Source organism: Malus domestica, chromosome 04 (assembly GCF_042453785.1).
Source record: "Malus domestica chromosome 04, GDT2T_hap1".
NCBI classification, from domain to species: domain Eukaryota; kingdom Viridiplantae; phylum Streptophyta; class Magnoliopsida; order Rosales; family Rosaceae; genus Malus; species Malus domestica.
This window is the reverse complement of record NC_091664.1, coordinates 28,855,428-28,874,647: the sequence shown is the minus strand read 5'-3', so window position 1 is coordinate 28,874,647 and position 19,220 is coordinate 28,855,428. Positions and strand designations below refer to the sequence as shown.

Genomic DNA, 19,220 nt, shown 5'->3' with positions numbered 1-19,220 from the left:
CGGCCAACATGTCAGGTAGCTAATAGAACTCCTCATGCTTTCATGGAATGAAATTTGGAACCTATCCACATACGAAGATTCAACCTAAAACCAATTTCATGCCTTTATAGGGTTGCGTGGCTAAAGGTTTTCCTTACTTTCTGACTTGTGATATATTTCTTTGAAATTTCAAGCCAGCAAGCAAAAGAGGAAACTGATAGCTAACGATCCAAGAACCTGATCAATGATCATGACGTCCTTATCTTTTTCTTTACTTCTCTGCATCTCCTCCCAACCTTGTTTATTGGTCACCATTTCTTGTTAAAGGTGGATGGTCCAAATTATGATCAACTGTATTCGGATCAAGTGGATGAGAGATGGGCAGCAGAAATGGAATCAAAGGAACCAAATTAAGGAGAAGAACGTACATGCATCGGTCATGCTACTGTGGCGGTCTACTCAACTGCACTTCCACAATGGAAAGTTAACTTTGACAATGCGCGATTGGTCTAGGAGCTAGAGGCAGAATCTAGGCCCTCAAAACGATGATATAGTTTGCCAATATTTTTTTTAATTTTAGTGGTGAAAAACTAGAAGTTAGAATTCTAAATGTCAAGTGAGTTCACACTGCCCAAGTCTTGGGCTGAGGCTAATATGGCCTCGTAAAGTGCCTATGCTTCAATTTAACTAGGCCAATTTTATTGGAATACAAGTTTTTTCAATTTTAAGGCAAGATTATAAATTTGCCTGGGCCATTAGGCTTCCATTACATATCCTCTTATCATTCACCTACGTGACCATCTATGGGTTACGATTAGAGCCATTCTACTAAAGGAGAGAAACCCGCAGACACCGGGTCTTGATACACACGTTCTTATAGCGCACACCAACATCATGGTGTGTGCTAAAAGAACAATGGGGCAAGCAAGTCTCTCTCCGGCTAGAGAACCAGTGGCCGAAATAATGTAGATGTTCCCGTTTCATAATGCATATGCCACTACTTCGAAACAGGACTACAAAATCCTAAAGCACCATCTCTATCAACAATGGACTGCAAATATACAAGATTCAAACAAGAAACTCAAGAAAACAGCTACGGAGTACGTTGAAGAAGCGGCGTGCTACCTGTTCTTCGAAGACGTATAAAAGCCATAAACCACATGATATCTTCATTAAAAGTAGTAATCGTAACTATGCAGCAGCATTCCATAGCAGAAATGGAACAATAACGGGTTCAAAATTAACCAGAAAAGAAACAGAGCAGCTTTGAACAGGAAATCATGTAACCCAAAAACTAGATTCTACAAAAATAATACCTACTTCATCACAACTGAACCAAAGACAGAAGCAGAGCAACCTCGCCTCGGCAAACAAAACACGGGCAGGAACAGAAAAACAGGGACCCGGAGAACAAAACAATCGAGCAGTTATTCAACTCAGCAAGAATGGAACTTCCCAATCATGTAACGAAAAAGAGCAGATCCTGCCAAAGGGAACTCTCCCACCGGTGTGCTCTGTATAACGTGAGGGACTTTATGTTGAGTTAAATTGCAGATGGCTTTGCTCAGGCCGAAAAGACTTTCAAAAAAGTTAGGTTTAAAACTATCTCGTCCAAATAGTAACACAGAAACCCATATCATGGTTCAAAAAAGACCAGATCCTGCCAAAAGGTTAAAAACATTATTATAGCAGGAATGGCAAACGAGAATATATCATGCGTCAAAGTAACTTACAAGAGAAAATATTACCCGGTTCACTCCCATTTTACTAGCAAAGATACCGAAAACAGGGCAGCCAAAAGGACGTTCTACTTATAGGACCACTTCTACTTCCAAGTAACAAGAGGCAAACTCCCAATAGCGGACCCCTCACAATCTATCCTCCGACATACCCAACATCGAATGACCTTCCCAGATCGCAATTGCCAATGCAAAACAGTCAAGAGGAACCAAATGGCCTTCCAATATTTCAAGTGCCCAAGCAAAACAGTCAACAGGGACAGACAGCAATCATAGCATTTGCAGTCACCGATGAATCAAAGTCACAGACTACCACCAGTCCCAATGGATTCATAGAGTATAAGGCCAAATTGAAATATCATTTGCAAGCAAGCATAAAATTCCATCGGATCAAACATTCGGTCGAGCATTTAGCAACAAAAAACAGGTGAATATCTATGCAAGATTCGCACTTCAAAATACTGGTCCAACTAAATTAATCCACCCAGAAATCATCAGAGGACACATCCAGCGAGGGGAAACTTCAAAGCAGTGCAGAGAGAGACAGTCACCTGAGCAGCTCCTCAGGTTCCCAAGCTGCAAATAGCACATCAACAAAATTACCTTCATTACAATACTAACTGTGAAAAGCATAAAAATCATTGAACAAGTGTGTTTTACATACCACTATAGGAAGCAATTGTTCTATCCAGAACGGAAGCCACCTGTACTCCGACGTTCATATGGGCCAGAGCGGTCACGACTGTACCGATCACTTCCAGAACCTCCACGACTACCAGAATCCCTGCTGCGCCCACTAGATGAACGGTCTCCATTTCGATCAGGTCCATAACGACCGCTACCACCACCACCGCCACCATACTTATCATCCCTATCACCATACCTGCCACCCCCTCCTCTTGAACCTTCACTTGGACACTCCCTGGCAAAATGCCCTGGCTTGCCACACTTGAAGCAGTCTCCTCCACCTCCACCTCCACGTCCACGTCCACCTCCAAAGTCGCGACCACGGTCACGATCACGACCGCGGTCACCACCACGGTCACCATCAAAATCTCTACCTCCACCACCTTGGTGAGGCTGAGCTTTATCAACAGTGATAGTTCGTCCATCTAAATCCAATCCATTCATTTCCTCAATGGCCTCTTCCATTGCTTTTTTATCATCAAAAGTCACAAACCCAAATCCACGAGAGCGTCCAGAAAATTTATCAACAACCACCTATATGAGAAAATAATTGTCACCACAGAAGTTCCATTGAAGAGTATAATGAATGTCAAACAATATGATATTGGATAAAGAATGAATAATTACTATCTAACTTTTCAATGAAACCAAATCGAAATCATATTTTCCATATTTATAGGATATCAAAACCCGATGCAATAATCAACGGAAAGAAGACAGTTACAAGCAAATGCTAGATTGAAATCAAATATATCCTATCTAAACTGTATCCACAGTTCCAAACATCAAAGGAAAAATATAATAAAAAATTACCTTAGCTTCAACGAGCTTTCCAAACTTTTCAAATGCTTCTCTTAGACTTCTATCAGATGTTGACCATGCAAGGCCACCGATGAAGCATCGATACTCCAGCTCTTCTGACATCTTCTAAACTGAAATTCGCAAAAAAGGGCATCAATCATGGAAGCGAAGCAAATGGAATCAATATAAACTGTTCAACAATCTATCAACAAACTAACATGAATTTCCCCAATATTGCATAATCCAAAGAATACTAATAAAATCCCTGACCCCCGACACACAATACAACAAAGTACGAGCTTTCGAGCCTGAATTCGCCACACCCCCATACTCAATCTGCTAACTGAGAGAAGCCCCTTCATATCCCATAAACTAATCAGATTCAAGATGTAACTCATACAGATAGACACATACTGAAATAAATCAAAAACCCAATTAAGATATTGGGACATGTATCCTACAACTCCATGCCAGCACACAAACGCAAGTATATAACTTGAAATACCCAATACTTCTTGGCCTTTCTTTTGAAAACTACAGGCTTTATACAGTAAACCCTAATCAATTATCCAAATAACATATTTAATCAAATACTTGAGATCTAAAATTAAACAAATTAACCACACAAAAATTGGCAAAATTAAACTCAGAGAAATTAAATCAAACGAATCTGCCCCCAAATTTGTAATTGAAAGCAAGAATAAAAAAATTGGAACTAACAATAAGTATGGAAAGCGGTGGAATTTACATACCAGGAAGAGAGAGGCTAGGGTTTTAGATCTCAAACGCAGAGAGAGAGAGAGAGAGAGAGAGAGAGAGAGAGAGAGAGAGGAAGAGAGAGGCTGAGGGTTTCGGCTCTCGGCTTTGAACACAAAAGAGGGAGAGAGAGCGCTTGTGTGGGTGTAGGGATGGGAACCGGGTCAAGTCAACGGGTTGTAGGAATTTCTTTTGGTTCCCGGACTCTGTGTCTGATTGGGCCACGTGTCCACCGGTATGAGATATTTATCCCCTTATAAATCAGCTTATTATAAACTTTTTTTTTTTTTTTTTAGTGTTTTCCACACACTTCTTTTTACTTCTCACACACCTTTGTTGATTTTTGTCATTTGATCTTCTTCAATTCATCCGATCCGACGGCTGAAAATTAAAAGAGTGTGTAAGAAGTAAAAAGGGGTGTGTGGATATCACACCCTTTTTTTTTTGGCCAAATGATATATTTTATTAAATTAGATGGTAGATTAGTTACTGACGGAGTTCTAAGATGATAAAACTGTTGTGGCCAATTTATCTGACAAAGAGAGAGAGGGGTGCGGAAAGAGAGAGTGGAGAAATATGTAATATTTTGTGGTGTGTTATTCTGTTTACTTAGGATAAATACCACGTCTTAAGGGTTGCATGATTTTTCAAAAGGTTTCACAAAACTTAATGAGTCATGCATGTATAGATTTAATCTGAATACCACAGACATATTGCATGTTTGATATACGCTCTATTTTGGGGGTCCAAGTAGGCATATATTAGGAAAACCTAACTTTCGAAATATGCATGTATAAGTCATAAGTAATTGAAACAACTATATATGATTGTTAAGGACGACGGATCCCTAGTGCTTTCTTAATTTGGTTTCTACAAAACTAGTTCCTTTTCCTCATTTTTAATATTGCAGATTTGTCTACTCTCTTTAATTAAATTTTTTTTATTATTAAAATAGGTCATAAATCAATCATCCAAAATCTTTATAATTAATTGGAATTTGGTTGGTTATGAGTTATTTAATAATTCTTGTCGAGAAACGACATTGTTAGAATCATTAAATTACAATAACCTTGTCATTCTTGCAAGTATTATAGGTGTTTTTAACCCTTTTACACGTGTGGTAAAATCCCTATCATTACATATGCAGTGGGTTGTGTTTTTGCTTTCGCTCGTTTGCTTGAGGCTGGGTTTTAGGGTTACGATTTGTGTTAATGGTGTCCTGTTTTGCTCGAGTTTTATTGTTCAGGATGGGTTCTGTTTGTTTTAGGTTCCGTATGAGTTTTGATGTTTGCTTGTTGCTCCTCTTTGTGTCTTTTGGATTAAGTTGAGGCCTTGCTCTTTGGTGGCCAAGCCTACTACTATAGGTGCTTGTTATACTACTATAGGTGCTTGTTATGGTTTTTAGGGTGTTTTGTTTATGCCTTCTTCTCTTATTTTTTTAAGGAGAACTAATGAAAATGATTTGAAAACTTTGAGTTTTAACGATAAGGATAAAATAAAGGGTAAAGTGAATAGTACCATGATTGACTTTTTAACGTTAAAATGTGATTTTTCTTTAAAATGAACAATACCGAGAGTTTTTTTATTAAAATTCCCTATTTTTTTAAAGTGTTTTGTTTATGCCTTCTTCCCTTATTTTTCTTTTCTTATATACTTGTTTATTCAGCCCAAAAAATGTCCAGACCGACTCTAAACAATGCTTACCAAATGAGCTTATGGGCCATGCACGCGGTTTGCCAGTTGACTATTTTGTATACTTTTTATTTTCTGACACTACTACTAGAATCGGAGTATATACCTTCATAGTCATAATCGGAGTATAACACATAAGCTAACCCAAGACTTAAATATGAACAAATAGCTCGATTGGAGTCATTTTTGAATATGACTCTTTTCTTCATTTTTTATTAACAAAATAATTCTTTGAAAGAGGGATTATCTTTTACAATTAAGACATAACTTTAGTAGTGTCACTAGCTAGCTAGTTTAATAGATACTTGTCCGTGTTAAAAAAGAGAGCATGTATCCTTTCTTCTGAAATGAATTAATGTATTGCAGAAAACTTTATATTCATTGCATTACTTAAACTTTGACATGCTATAGAGAACATATACTGAGCTCTTCTAAAGTTGCTCATGCATGGCACTGATGGCAGCGCTTCCGGCAAAATTTGAGCTTTATCGACAAACAATTTTGTCGAGAAAGCCATCCTTTTTTCTTTTTGTAGTGAGGGTGCGCCTTCTCTTGATGCTTGCACTACTTATTCAATAGGTGGTACAAACTTATAGGTACTCCTTATGAAATATAAAAGAATGAGCTGCATGTTCTTTCTAATACTTTTAAAGAACTCTTTTCGTATTCTTCTAAAATCTATCACATGTTCGATACTTGATGATACAATATATGAGAAGCTAATTAATAGAAATACCAGAGTATACAATCATTCTTAACCATCCGATCAACCGAATGCGTCTCTCAATGGCTGTAAGTAATGAGGTTGCCAATTAAATTACTAGTTAGAATATTTTGACCAGAGAAGAAACACCCGGAGATGAGTCTATGACATGATATATAGGGTATAATTAAATCTAGAAAAAAAGGCAATTGATTATTTAAAAGCGAGGTTTTGATGATCAGTCCAAAACAGCATTGCTTCTTCTTGAATCCTGGCTAGCATCTCATGGACAGCTGGTACAATTTCATCACTGAAGCCAGCGTGCACTCATCTTCAACCTGCTTAATTTTAAAAAATTCATAATATATATATATATACATCCTTAATTTTAATCTTCTAATTTTCTGCACAAAATTAATTTTCGAATTGAGTTTCCAATTACCTTGGGACTGAGAGAATGGAGGACAGTATCATCAGCAGTGACAACATTGAGATGGAGAACGGTGAGGTCCATATCATGCAACCCTAAAACAATTTCAAGAGTTGCTTTGGGAGCCTTTTATAAGGATCCAAGTGAAGACACAAGTGAAGAAAAGCTATCCAAGTGAAGAGAAGATCAAGGGTCAAGTCAAGTGACACTCGTCAATAGATTAAAGGGATGAGCGGTTATAAGTTGTTAGAATATAGTTGGGATAAGGAGATGGAAGATTAGCAACTAAGTAAAAAAGGAAGATTATATAACAACAATTGTAACCATAACTTGACAATCAAGAAATAAAAAATATCTCTCTTACTCTCTCTCTCTCTCTCTCTCTCTCTCTCTCTCTCTCTCTCTCTCTCCGTATACAGTCTGTGTAAAGTTCTCAAGAACACATTGCATTGAAGCTTTCATAATCTTCATATGGTATCATCGTCGAGAACGAGATCTGGCGCTTCCGCACCCTCAATTAAAAGCATTCATTTCTTTTTCTAATCCTCTAATTTGTAAAGCTACTGTGTGTTTCTGCAAATTTGGGATTTCTCCTATCTCCATGACCCTCAAGAATCTGCTCTTCTTTGTCTGCCTTCTACGTGTTTGATAAAAAGCGTCTGAGAAAATTTCAACAATGGTGACTGCTGATCAATTGAAGATTGTTCAATCCCCTATCACAAGTCTTGTTTCCACGGTCTCCACTTCGGTTACAGTGAAGATTGATGACTCCAATTATCTCACATGGAGTTTTCAAATCAAACTACTCTTTGAGAGTCACGGTATTATGGGGTTTGTTGATGGATCAAGAAAGTGTCCTTCAAGATTTGATGATGATTCTGACATCGAAGGAGTTGAGAAAGATGAGTACTTGATTTGGAAAATGCACGATCGTGCCCTTATGCAACTGATGATTGCAACGTTATCTACTACGGCAATGTCCTGTGTAATTGGAAGTCAGAGTTCTCATGAGATGTGGGTAAATCTTAATGAACGTTTTTCTACAGTGACAAAAGCCATGATTTTTCAGATGAAAACTGAGCTTCAAAATATCAAGAAAGGGTCTGAATCTATCTCTAGTTATCTGCAAAAGATCAAAGATGCCCGGGATAATCTTGCAGCTGCAGGAGTCATGTTTGATGATGATGATATCATAATTCTGGCGCTGAAAGGACTTCCTACAAAGTTCAACACTTTCCGGTGTGTCATAAGGGGCAGAGAAAATGGTATTTCTCTTAAAGATTTCAGGTCACAACTGATTGCAGAAGAAGCTACCATTGGTCAGTACTTTGACTCCTCATCCTCTTTGTCATTTAGGACTGCAATGGTTGCTGGTACACAGTCAAACAAAGGGAAAGCATTAGTTCTTGATCAAGAGTTATCACATTCTCATGAAGTTGGTTCTACTTCTGCGGTCTCTAGCCAACAGTTTTCCAATCATAGTGGCATGGCAAATGCTCCAAGATTTACCAATTCCTATCAGGGTTCGCATCACTATGGGGGTTACAAAGGGAATAATTTTCGTGGCAATGGACGTGGCAGAGTTTTTAACTATGGTCTTCGATCTTACACTCCTTCCCCAAATGGTAGTCCTGGAATTCTTGGTGCCCCAAGACCTTATCAATCCACCTGTGCAGAGCATCCTTCTGAGGTTCCTATCTGTCAAATTTGTAACAAGAAGGGACATGTTGATGCTGACTGTTTTCAAAGACACACATCAAACTCTAGTGTCCCAACTCAATGTCAAATTTGCTGGAAATTTGGTCATTCAGCTCTGCAGTGCTATCATCGAGGCAATTTTGCATACCAAGGCAAACCTCATCCACCAAATCTCATTGCCATGCATGCTCATCCTCAACATTCTGCACCTGAGCAACAGTTCTGGCTTGCAGATACTGGAGCCACTACTCATATGACCTCTGAGTTAGCCAATCTGGAACTTGCTACTCCATATCAGGGCACATCAAGCGGTACATGTTTGACTATTTCTCATATTGGCACATCACGGTTACCTGTTTCCAATACCACACTTGCATTGAAGAATGTTCTCCATGTTCCATAAATTTCACAACACTTATTATCCATTTATTAGTTGTGCAAGGATAATAGGTGTCGATTTATTTGTGATGATACTTCTTTTTGGGTTCAGGACAAATCCACATGAACAATAATACTCAAGGGGCTATGTAAATAGGGCTATTATCCCATTCCTTTCAACATCCCAGAGAAGTTGTCATCTGCATTACCTCACAAGCATACATCCTGTCTAGCTAAACCTGTCAACACACATTTATGGCATAAGAGACTAGGGCATCCATCAAATGTCATTACCTCTGTAATTCTACATCAGAATAAGATCCCTACATCACTTGATCCATGTCACTCCATTTGTACACCTTGCTTAGAAGGAAAATTTACAAAGCTACAATTCAATTTCCCTGTTGCTAAATCTGTACAATCTCTGAAGGTTTTACACAGTGATGTATAGGGACCTGCCCCCTTGTTATCTCATGAAGGATTTAGGTATTATATAACCTTCATAGATGAATGTACCAGATACATATGGATTTTCCCTTTAAATAATAAATCAGAGGTTTTTACAACATTCGTGCAATTTTATGCTTATTTATGTACTCAATTCTCTGCAAAACCAAAAGTTTTACAAAGTGATGGTGGGGTGAGTATGTTAGCACAAAATTTCAACATTTTTTATCACATCAAGGCATGTTACATCAAAGATCTTGTCCCTACACCCCAGAACAAAACGGTTTGGCCGAAAGAAAACATAGGCATGTTGTAGAAACTGTCATTACCTTACTTCAAACTGCACATTTACCATCTAAGTTCTGGTTTCATGCCTGTGCTACAACACCATACCTGATTAACAGAATGCCCTTAGTTGTGTTACAAATGAAATCTTCGTATCAATTGTTATTTCATAAAACTTCAGATATTAGTCATTTAAAAGTTTTTGGGTGTGCCTGTTTTCCCTTACTTAAACCATACAATCATTCCAAACTGCAACCAAAAACAAAAACATGTGTCTTTGTGGGATATGCAAATCACTATAAAGGGTTCATTTGTCTAGACATGGTTACTCAAAGAACATACATCTCTAGGCATGTTCTATTTGATGAAACTTGTTTTCCATATCTTCATGCACCATCCTTATCTTCTTCCCCGGTGTCATCACTTACAAATTTAAATATGCATTCTCACAACATTTCACCAGCATCTATATCATTACGAAATCAAGTTGTGTTCCCTGCATCTCATACTCCTTCATTCTCATCTACAACCACGTATTCCTTAAACTTGCATTCATCTAGTGCTTCAGAATCCTTGACTGCATCTAGAGCCTCATAGTCCTTGGATAAACTTGCATCTAGTACTTCCGATGTTATTTCTTCATCTCCACAGCCATTCAATAATAACCCTGCCTTTCTTACACAGCATCTCATTCATGTGGATCCTGATTTTCAACATGAAAATCTGCAAGTTGTGTTACATGTGCCTATGAATGTTCACCCTATGCAAACACGATCTAAAAATGGTATCTTCAAGAGGAAGGCTCTCTCTGCCTCTTTAAGCTCTTCTCATGACTCCATCATAGAACCAAAATCCTTCAAGGCAGCTTTTCATGTTTTAGAATGGCAAGCAGCTATGAAAGAAGAAATTAGTGCTTTGCATACTCAGAAGACTTGGTCCTTGGGTTCCTTTGCCACCTGATAAGAACCTAGTTGGTTGTAAATGGGTATATCGGATTAAAAGGGATGCAAATGGGTGTATTGCTCGATATAAGGCACGGCTTGTTGCGAAATGATACAGTCAGGAAGACGGGATCGACAACGGTGAAACCTTTAGCCCTGTGGTGAAGCCTACTACTATACGACTGATTCTTGCTTTAGCTGCACAGTTCAATTGGCCTCTTAGACAAATGGATGTAAAAAATGCCTTTTTACATGGCATTCTTCAAGATGAGGTGTATATGGAACAACCTCCAGGGTTTCAAAGTGCATATCATCCTCATCATTATGTGTGTAAGTTACAAAAATCTTTATACGGGCTTAAACAAGCTCCTAGAGCCTGAAATGACAGGTTTACAAGCTTTTTACCTGGCTTAGGATTCAAAGCTTCTCAAGCTGATCCCTCATTGTTTGTTCAACATTCATCTAAAGGTACTGTAGTCTTGTTACTCTATGTTGATGATGTGATACTTACTGGCAGTTCTGAACTTATTTCAACTGTGATTAAGGGTCTCACAGAGGAATTTGATATGAAGGACTTGGGCCAACTGAATTATTTCTTGGGGTTACATATTAGTTATACCTCAGGAGGGTTATTTGTTTCTCAAACAAAGTATATCAATTAGTTAGTTGCGAAGGTTGACTTGCAAGATTGTAAACCTTGTGTTACACCTTGTTTACCGTATCGTCGGTTACTTAAGGATGATGGCAAACCATACCATAATCCTGAGCAATACAGAAGCATAGTTGGTGCCCTTCAATATCTCACATTTACTAGACCCGATATCGCTTTCTCAGTGAATCAAGCCTGTCAGTTTATGCACAACCCTATGGAGTCTCATGTTATTGCGGTTAAACGAATCATACGATATCTCAAAGGTTCATCAAGCCTTGGTATTCAGTTCACGCCAGGACACTCCATTTATAGTCCTATAATGATGCAGATTGGGCAGGGGATACCAATGATCGCCGGTCTACTTCAGGATTTGTTATATTTCTTGGTTCAAATCCGATTTCTTGGTCATCCAAGAAGCAGCACACAGTTTTCAGGTCTTCCACAGAGGCTGAGTATCGCACCTTAGCCATTACAGCTGCAGAGTTGGCTTGGATTCGACAGTTGTTTTGTGATTTACATGTTTCTCTTTCAAATCCTCCACTTATCTATTGTGATAACATCTCAGCGATTGCACTTTCCACTAATTCAGTGTTTCATTCCAGGTCAAAACACATAGAGATCGATTATCATTTTGTACGGGAACGGGTCATTCGAAGAGATCTTCAGATTCAACATGTCTCCTCTGCGAACCAATCAGCTGATATACTTACAAAATGATTGTCAGCTCCTTTGTTTCACTAGCACTGTGTTCTCTTCAGCATTCGATTGAGGGGGGATATAAGGATCCAAGTGAAGACATAAGTGAAGAAAAGCTATCCAAGTGAAGAGAAGATCAAGGGTCAAGTCAAGTGACACTTGTCAATAGATTAAAGGGATGAGCTGTTATAAGTTGTTAGAATATAGTTGGGATAAGGAGATGGAAGATTAGCAGCTAAGTAAAAAAGGAAGATTATATAACAACAATTGTAACCATAACTTGACAATCAAGAAATAAAAAATATCTCTCTCTCTCTCTCTCTCTCTCTCTCTCTCTCTCTCTCTCTCTCTCTCTCTCTCTCTCTCTCTCTCTCTCTCTCTCTCTCTCTCTCTCTCTCTCTCTCTCTCTCTCTCTCTCTCTTCATATACATTATGTGTAAAGTTCTCAAGAACACATTGCATTGAAGCTTTCATAATCTTCATACCTTTTGGATCTTACTTTGAGGCTTGCATGGCTCTCCACCATTGTAGCTCCTTCAGAAAGTTAATCGCACCCCCAATGATTGATGCTTGGTCACCTTAATAATAGAACCGTCAGATGTTGATCCAATGGCAAGACACCCCGGACTATTAAATGGTCCGGCTCATGGAAGACATACCTTTTTTTGTAAAATCATATACAGAAGAAACGCAGTCATTAGGGTTCGAGAAATACCAAACCCCTCTCTTTATACTGCCGACAACCACCAAACCACCTGAAAAATGTACAGTCACATCTCCAAATGCTTTGAGGGGTTTGTAACTGCAGCGCGCTTTAGCACTGCAGCATCCTTAGTCTTTTTGCCCTTCTGGGTTGTCATCAGGCTCTCAAGCGTACCGGACTATGATTCCACCAAACACCATAACTATGATTCGAGGAAACACCATAAAGAAATAATGTATGAACTCACTCAGATTCGAAGATTCTTGATACGTTAGTTTATTCTTTTATTTATTTTTGAGTAATTTGAAGTTGTTAATTTGAAAAGCACGGCAGATCTAACAATTATCATTCAAAATTTTTATGTAACTAGGAAGCTGGAGAAAAAAAGCTACGGTTCAGAGGGGAATGGTGAAGGATGAAAAAGAAAGGAACAAGTGTGAGCTAAAACTTTAATGCGGATGTTTCCACTCATGATAATTTGAAATTTAATGTGGATCTTATTTGCTGTCTGCACTAGCATGTTTTGGTTATTTGTCATGTGTACGACTGGAAAAGGATCAACATCCTTCTCTGCTAGTGTTTTGATTATCCCCTGAAATATTTGAACTTGTCATTAATTATGTTAGAAATCAGCTGAGGCTGGTTATTAATCATTCTAGACTTCAGGATTTGGTTATTAATCATGTTATGCCGTGGGTTGTGTTTTTGCTTTTGCTGGTTTGCTTGAGGCTGGGCTCTGTTTGTTTTAGGGTCCATTTGAGTTTTATTTTTTTTATGTTTGCTTTTTGCTCCTCTTTGTGTTGTCCTCTTTTGGATTAGGTTGAGGCCTTGCTTTTTGGTGGCCAAGTCTACCACTAGGTGATTGTTATGGTTTTCTTGAACTTAGGGTGTTTTGTTTATGCCTTCTTAGCTTATTTTTGTTTCTTATAGACTTGTTTATTTATCCCAAAAAAATGTCCACACCAACTCTAAACAATGCTTTCCAAGTGAGCTTATGTATGAGCCATGTACGCAGTTTAACAATCGAATATTTCGTATAGTTTTCATTTTTGGCACTACTAGAATTGGACTATGTAACTTTCCTAGCTAATCTTAACTCCTTACCTCAACCAGCAAACATCAGACTCTTACTTTTTCCTTCTCTCAGTCTCTAGCTCTCTTTTTCTTTCACATGAAAACTACTAACACAAAACAACGCTAAACTTCCACCTCATGCTTAATTGTAAACATGTCCACCCCAACACTAAACAACGCTCTCCAAGTGAGCCTATGAACCACGCGGTTTGCAAATTGACTATACTTTTTTTTTTCGATCAGACTAGAAGTAAACCACATGTACCCTTCCAAATCCTAAACTCATAAATTCATTCTTCCTCATTACTTGATCCAACCGAAAGCTTAACTGTCTTGTGTACTTCTTTGGGACTCACATAGTTCTATTGGAGTGATCGACATATATGCAAGAGTAACAGTTTGTTTGAACTGCACAGATGGTTTTATTTGAAAAAGTATGAACAAATGGCTCTATTGGAGTCATCATTCGAGTATGGCTCCTTTTGTTTTGCTTCCTGGGCTTGGTTAACAAAACCTTTTGTATCCTTTTCTCTCTCTAAAATTCTCTCTGTAAAAGACATTTCCAGCAATTTTTGCCGCCGGCCCTAATCTTTGGCTTGGGTGCCAAAGGCATCTGCCCTTCCTCCCTTCCTTCATTCCTTTATTCTTTTCCTCTCTCTTCTCTGTTTCCTCCTGAATTTTCTTAGTTTCTCTCTCCTTTGCCCTCTCCTTCTTTTCCTCCCCTCTCATCTTCTTTGCTCCTTCCCCCTCTTTGCTTCCCTCCTCATCTTCCTTCTCTTTTTCCAGTTTTCTTTATTCCTTTTTAATTTTTGGTTCTCCCCTGAGTTTAATCTCAGTTTTCCTTGAGCCGAGTATCAATTATCCTGGGCTTCATACCCCTTGTTCGGCGTTTTTTCACTTGTTTTTAATGCTTTCTGTCTTTTAATTTCTCTTCCTCTCTCCTTCCTAGCCGTGATACTTCATCCACATCCCACCATGTGATCGGATCGACGAGCTCCAATCAGAAATTGGATATTAAATCCACTTCCCTCTATCACTTGCCCTCCCCCAACCGGCATGTCGGATCCCCATCAAGGCCAAATGTTGGGTATTTTACATACTCCTTAGCCTCACTCTCTACCCAGATGTTACTTTGTTTTTATATATTTGAAGGGGTTTGTGAAGGGGATTTGGATCTGGTGTCTACTTTCTCAGTTCGGAGTTTGGTTTTCTCTGAGGATGTGACGGCAGCTGCGGTGTGGTCTGTGCTACTAGAGATTATGGTTTTTTATTGTTTGTTTTCTGCGGCCTTCAAGCATAAGTTTGTCTGGACATCCCGTTGTATCTTGGGTTGCTACTCTGATTTTGCTTGGGCCTTTTACTTTCTCTGTAGTTGTTTACCCGGTTCTTTTTGGGCCTTGTACTAGTTTTTGTTGTAATGAAATTTGTCTTCATGATCAAAAAAAGCAAAACTTTTTGTAGGATTATTCTAAGATGGGCATCAACTTTTGGAAGTAGGGATTCTTTCTTGCAATTAAGACATAGTTTTAGGGGTGTCATCAGTTTAATAGATACTTGTTCAATGTTCAAAAAGAGAACCATTTGTTTAATAGATGTCATGTGATGAATTAACAATATGTAAGAAACTTGACAACAACAAAAAAGACAATGGGATACACCAATGTTTAGTAAAAACTACAAAATGTTATTAAAATACAAAGGGATATATAGTACATGCAAATACAACAATAACCCACTATTAGGAGGTGTGGATGCAAATTTCGGCTAAGGTTGAATTGTTGAGATTCCACCTACAAACAAAAAAAATACCATGAGTCTAATTAACAAACACCAGAAAAAAGGCAGGGTATTGATAAAGAGTCTTTAATGCCTAAATTAGAGAGATAGTTTGAGAGAAATTATAATAGAGAGATTTTTTTAGCAGTGAGAGCTAGATCTATTTAGAGATTCCCCTCATCATTTAAAGACTAAAAAAGAATATACTTATCTCTAAAAGAATATTAATTCAATGGGGGTGTCCTTATAATAGTCTTTAAATTTAAGGACTAAACGACTTAAAAATCATTGTTACTTCTACAGACGGTAAAAACAAAAAGCAAAAAGCTATCAGGATCATTGATTTTTCTTGATTTTCGTCAATAAACAAAAGAAAATTCAGTTGGACCATGCATGCAGCTGCACAATAGCACAACAGCACAACAGCAAGAAATCTGCACGTGGGTGGGCCAAGTTTTCCATTCAAAATGCCCCACTGGCACCACCACTTTGGTCTCTATATTGTCCTTATATGTGGGGACTTGCCTCATGTATCCGGTGTCTCCTTACACTTTAGGTACTCAATTTCTGGTGCATTAGAGAACCTTATTTTTCATTTGAACGGTCTATATGGTGGTAAGGACAACTTTAAAGACTAGCATTGGAGATGCTTTAAGTTGGCGATTACCTATTTTCCTGTTGGACTTGGCTATTTACATACCTGAACACTCGCAGGCATCTGGGAAGAGAGGTCACAAACATACTATGTTTTGCTAGTGTGATGCACACCAGTCTCTAAAGGTAGCTCGTAAATAGTCTCAAAAGTCCTTGGTTGCCGGACACCCAAGAAGAAACTCCAAAGAGTCGGTTTCCTACCGTCTTCGTGTCATTTTTCTATTAGACATGATTAATTCATTGCTGCACTAGATCAAACAATTTTACTGATTTGCAGAACAATGGGTTAAGTACCCAAGTTCGAGACGAATCACCATTTTTCGAAGTTCTGTACACACTATTGTGAATTGTCAACATTCTCTAACCCAAACCTTAACTATTTTGTGTACTCTTTGGGACTCGACATAATTCAATATATGCAAGATTAATAGTTTTGAAACTGCATAAATGGTTTTATTTGTAAAGTACGAAAATATGTTTCTATCGGAGTCATCATTCGAATATGGCTCCTTTTCTTCATTTTTGCTTCCTGGGCTTGGTTAACAAAACCTTTTGTACGATTATTTTTCGAGGGACAATTTTGGAAGGAGGGATTCTCTTGCAATTAAGACATAGATTTAGTGGTGTCATTAGTCCAATAGATACTTATCATGTGCTCAAAAATGAATAATTCATTTAATAGATATTTATCATGTGGTATAGCAACAAGAAAGCATGTATCTTTTTTGAGGTTTACTTCACTTTTCCCTCTACCCAAACAATATGAAGCAAATTGACCAAAAAAAGAAAGATAGTGCTACACACATTTTTACTTCTCATATACCCTTTCTCAATTTTTGATCATTGAATCGGATGAATTGAATAACATCAATGGCAAAAAATTAACAAGGTTGTGCGAGAGATAAAAATAAGTGTGTGAATAGCACTATCCAAAAAAAAAAAAAAACAATGGGTACACAAATTTTTTATAGGAAAAACTATGAAATCTTACTGAAATACAAAGACATATATAGTACAATAACCCCAGTAATAGGAGGTGTGGATGCAAATTTTGTCCAAGGTTGAGTGGATGAAACTTCACCTACAAAATAATAAATATCAGTAGCCTAATTGACGAACTAGAAAAAAAGAAGAGGATATTTGACAAAGGGCTTCTGATGCCTAAGACAAAGAGATAGTTTGAGAGAAACTAATACATGGAGAACTCTGAGTCAGTAAGAGCATCTCCAATGAGAATCCATATTTAGAGACTCCCCCCACCACCATTTAGAGACTCAAAATGAATATACTTATCCCTAAAAGATTATTAATTCCAATAGGAGTGTCCTTATAGTATAGTCCTTAAATTTAGGGAACAAAAGATTAAAAACTCATTGCTACTTTCACAGCTGTCGATCTAAACAGTATAAAAAAAGCCAAAATGCTATCGAGATCGTTGATTTTTCTTGATTTTCTTCATAAACAAAAGAAAAATCAGTGGGACCATGCATGCAACTGCATAGTAGCACAACAGCGAGGAATCTGCATGTGGGTGGGCCATGTTTTCCTCTCAAAGTGCCCCATTGGCACCGGCACTTTGGTCCCGATATTGTCCTTATATGTGGGGACTTGAATCATATATGGTCTGTCTCTATACTTTAGGGACTCAACTTCTTTATTTCTCATTTATGGGTGAATACGGTGGTGAGGACAAATTTGAGGATTAGCATTGGAGATGCTTTAAGTGGAAATTACCTATTTTCCTGTTGAACTTGGCTATTTATATACCTGAACACTCGCAGGCAGCTGGGAATGGAGGCCACAAACATACCCAGTCTCCGCAAATAGCTCGTGAGCAATCTAAAAACTCTCTGGTTGATAACTGCACAATAGGGCCGAAGACCCAAGAGGAGATTCCAAAGAATCCGCTTCCTACCATCTACGAGTCATTTTTCTATTAGATGTGATTAATTCATCCATCCACATAAGTTCCACAAATAAAAGAGCTAGATCAAACAATCTCACTGATTTGGAGAACAACGGGTTAAGTACGCAAGTTCGACACGAACCACCATTTTTCCGCGTTATGTACACACTATTTTTAAGGGAAATTTAACGAAAAGCTTCCGATACTGTTCATTTTAACGAAAAACCACATTTTTACATTAAAAAGTCAATCCTGGTACTATTCACTTTACCTTTTATTTTGTCCTTATCGTTAAAACTCAAAGTTTTTAAGCTATTTTCATTAGTTTTTCTTATTTTTAATTGTCAACATTCTTTAACAATTTATGATTTTTAGTTGCGAGGATTGATGTTCTAAAAATTTAAAATGAAAAACAGAGAAAAGAGAAAAGATGAAATGAGAGAGAAGACTCACTCTCAGTCTATTATATCTAAAGAAAAGAGTTTCTTAAACTGAAATTAAGGAAAACATTAACCGAATGACTTGGTAGCAGTCTACAACCAGAGAAGAAACACCCAAGTATGAGTCTATCACATCATAGGGTATAATTAAATTTAGAAAGAAAAAAAGGCAATTGATTAATTAAAAGCTCGGTTTTGATGATCAGTTCAAATCCAGCATTGCTTCTTCTTGAATCCTAGCCAGCATCTCATGCACAGCTGTTGCAATTTCATCCACTGAAGTCAGCATGCACTCATCGTCAGCCGGCTTAATTTTTAAAGATTCATCCCAAAAACATATAAAAATTCCTACATCTTAATCTTCTAAATTTTTTTTCGCTAAATTAAATTTTGAATTGATTTTCCAATTACCTTGAGGCTGAGAGAATAGAGCACAATATCATCAGCGGTGATAACATTGAGATGGAGAACGGTGAGGTGCATATCAGCAACCCAAAAACAATTTTCAAGAGCTGCTTTGGGAGCCTTTGGGATCTTACTTTGAGGCTTGCATGGCTCTCCACCATTGTCACTTCTATGTCAGCTGCGATACTGCTCAACCTGCACTCGAGCAGCGGTAGCTCCGCCATGGTGGCCACCGTAGACTCATGAGCTGTAGTGGACCTCGGTGATAATACTGTGGGAAGGTAAAGAATTCTGAAAAAGGCGGACGATCATTTGGCTTTTGGACGCCAAGGAATTGCACTTCTTGCTCATCTCCTTCACAAAGTAAATGGCACCCCC

The 19,220-nt window shown here is 38.0% G+C and overlaps 1 protein-coding gene and 2 long non-coding RNA genes across 3 annotated transcripts; 1 reads left to right on the top strand and 2 right to left on the bottom strand.

Annotated features, from left to right (window-relative positions):
* Window positions 1–2,058: 2,058 nt before the first annotated feature.
* On the bottom strand, window positions 2,059–4,172 carry LOC103433976 (glycine-rich RNA-binding protein RZ1A-like). Its single transcript, XM_008372292.4, has 4 exons — window positions 3,959–4,172; window positions 3,219–3,337; window positions 2,383–2,939; window positions 2,059–2,294 (listed from the first exon to the last, which is right to left on the bottom strand). Exons 2-3 carry the CDS (start codon window positions 3,327–3,329, stop codon window positions 2,403–2,405), a joined length of 648 nt encoding a protein of 215 aa, XP_008370514.1. The 5' UTR covers window positions 3,330–3,337; window positions 3,959–4,172; the 3' UTR covers window positions 2,059–2,294; window positions 2,383–2,402.
* An 8,411-nt stretch (window positions 4,173–12,583) lies between these two features.
* On the top strand, window positions 12,584–13,240 carry LOC114824588 (uncharacterized). The gene is made up of 2 exons (XR_003772871.2): window positions 12,584–12,822; window positions 12,958–13,240. It is a non-coding gene; the product is annotated as an uncharacterized lncRNA (long non-coding RNA).
* Window positions 13,241–18,423: 5,183 nt separating this feature from the next.
* Window positions 18,424–19,220, bottom strand: LOC114824587 (uncharacterized). The gene is made up of 2 exons (XR_003772870.2): window positions 18,849–19,220; window positions 18,424–18,713 (listed from the first exon to the last, which is right to left on the bottom strand). It is a non-coding gene; the product is annotated as an uncharacterized lncRNA (long non-coding RNA).

Bases quoted from the DNA above. Each gene is read 5' to 3' on its own strand.
- LOC103433976 (XM_008372292.4), bottom strand. From the start codon at position 3,329: ATGTCAGAAGAGCTGGAGTATCGATGCTTCATCGGTGGCCTTGCATGG. The intron at 2,940-3,218 runs GTAATTTTTTAT...TTTCTCATATAG, and splicing joins GAAAGCTCGTTGAAGCTAAG to GTGGTTGTTGATAAATTTTC.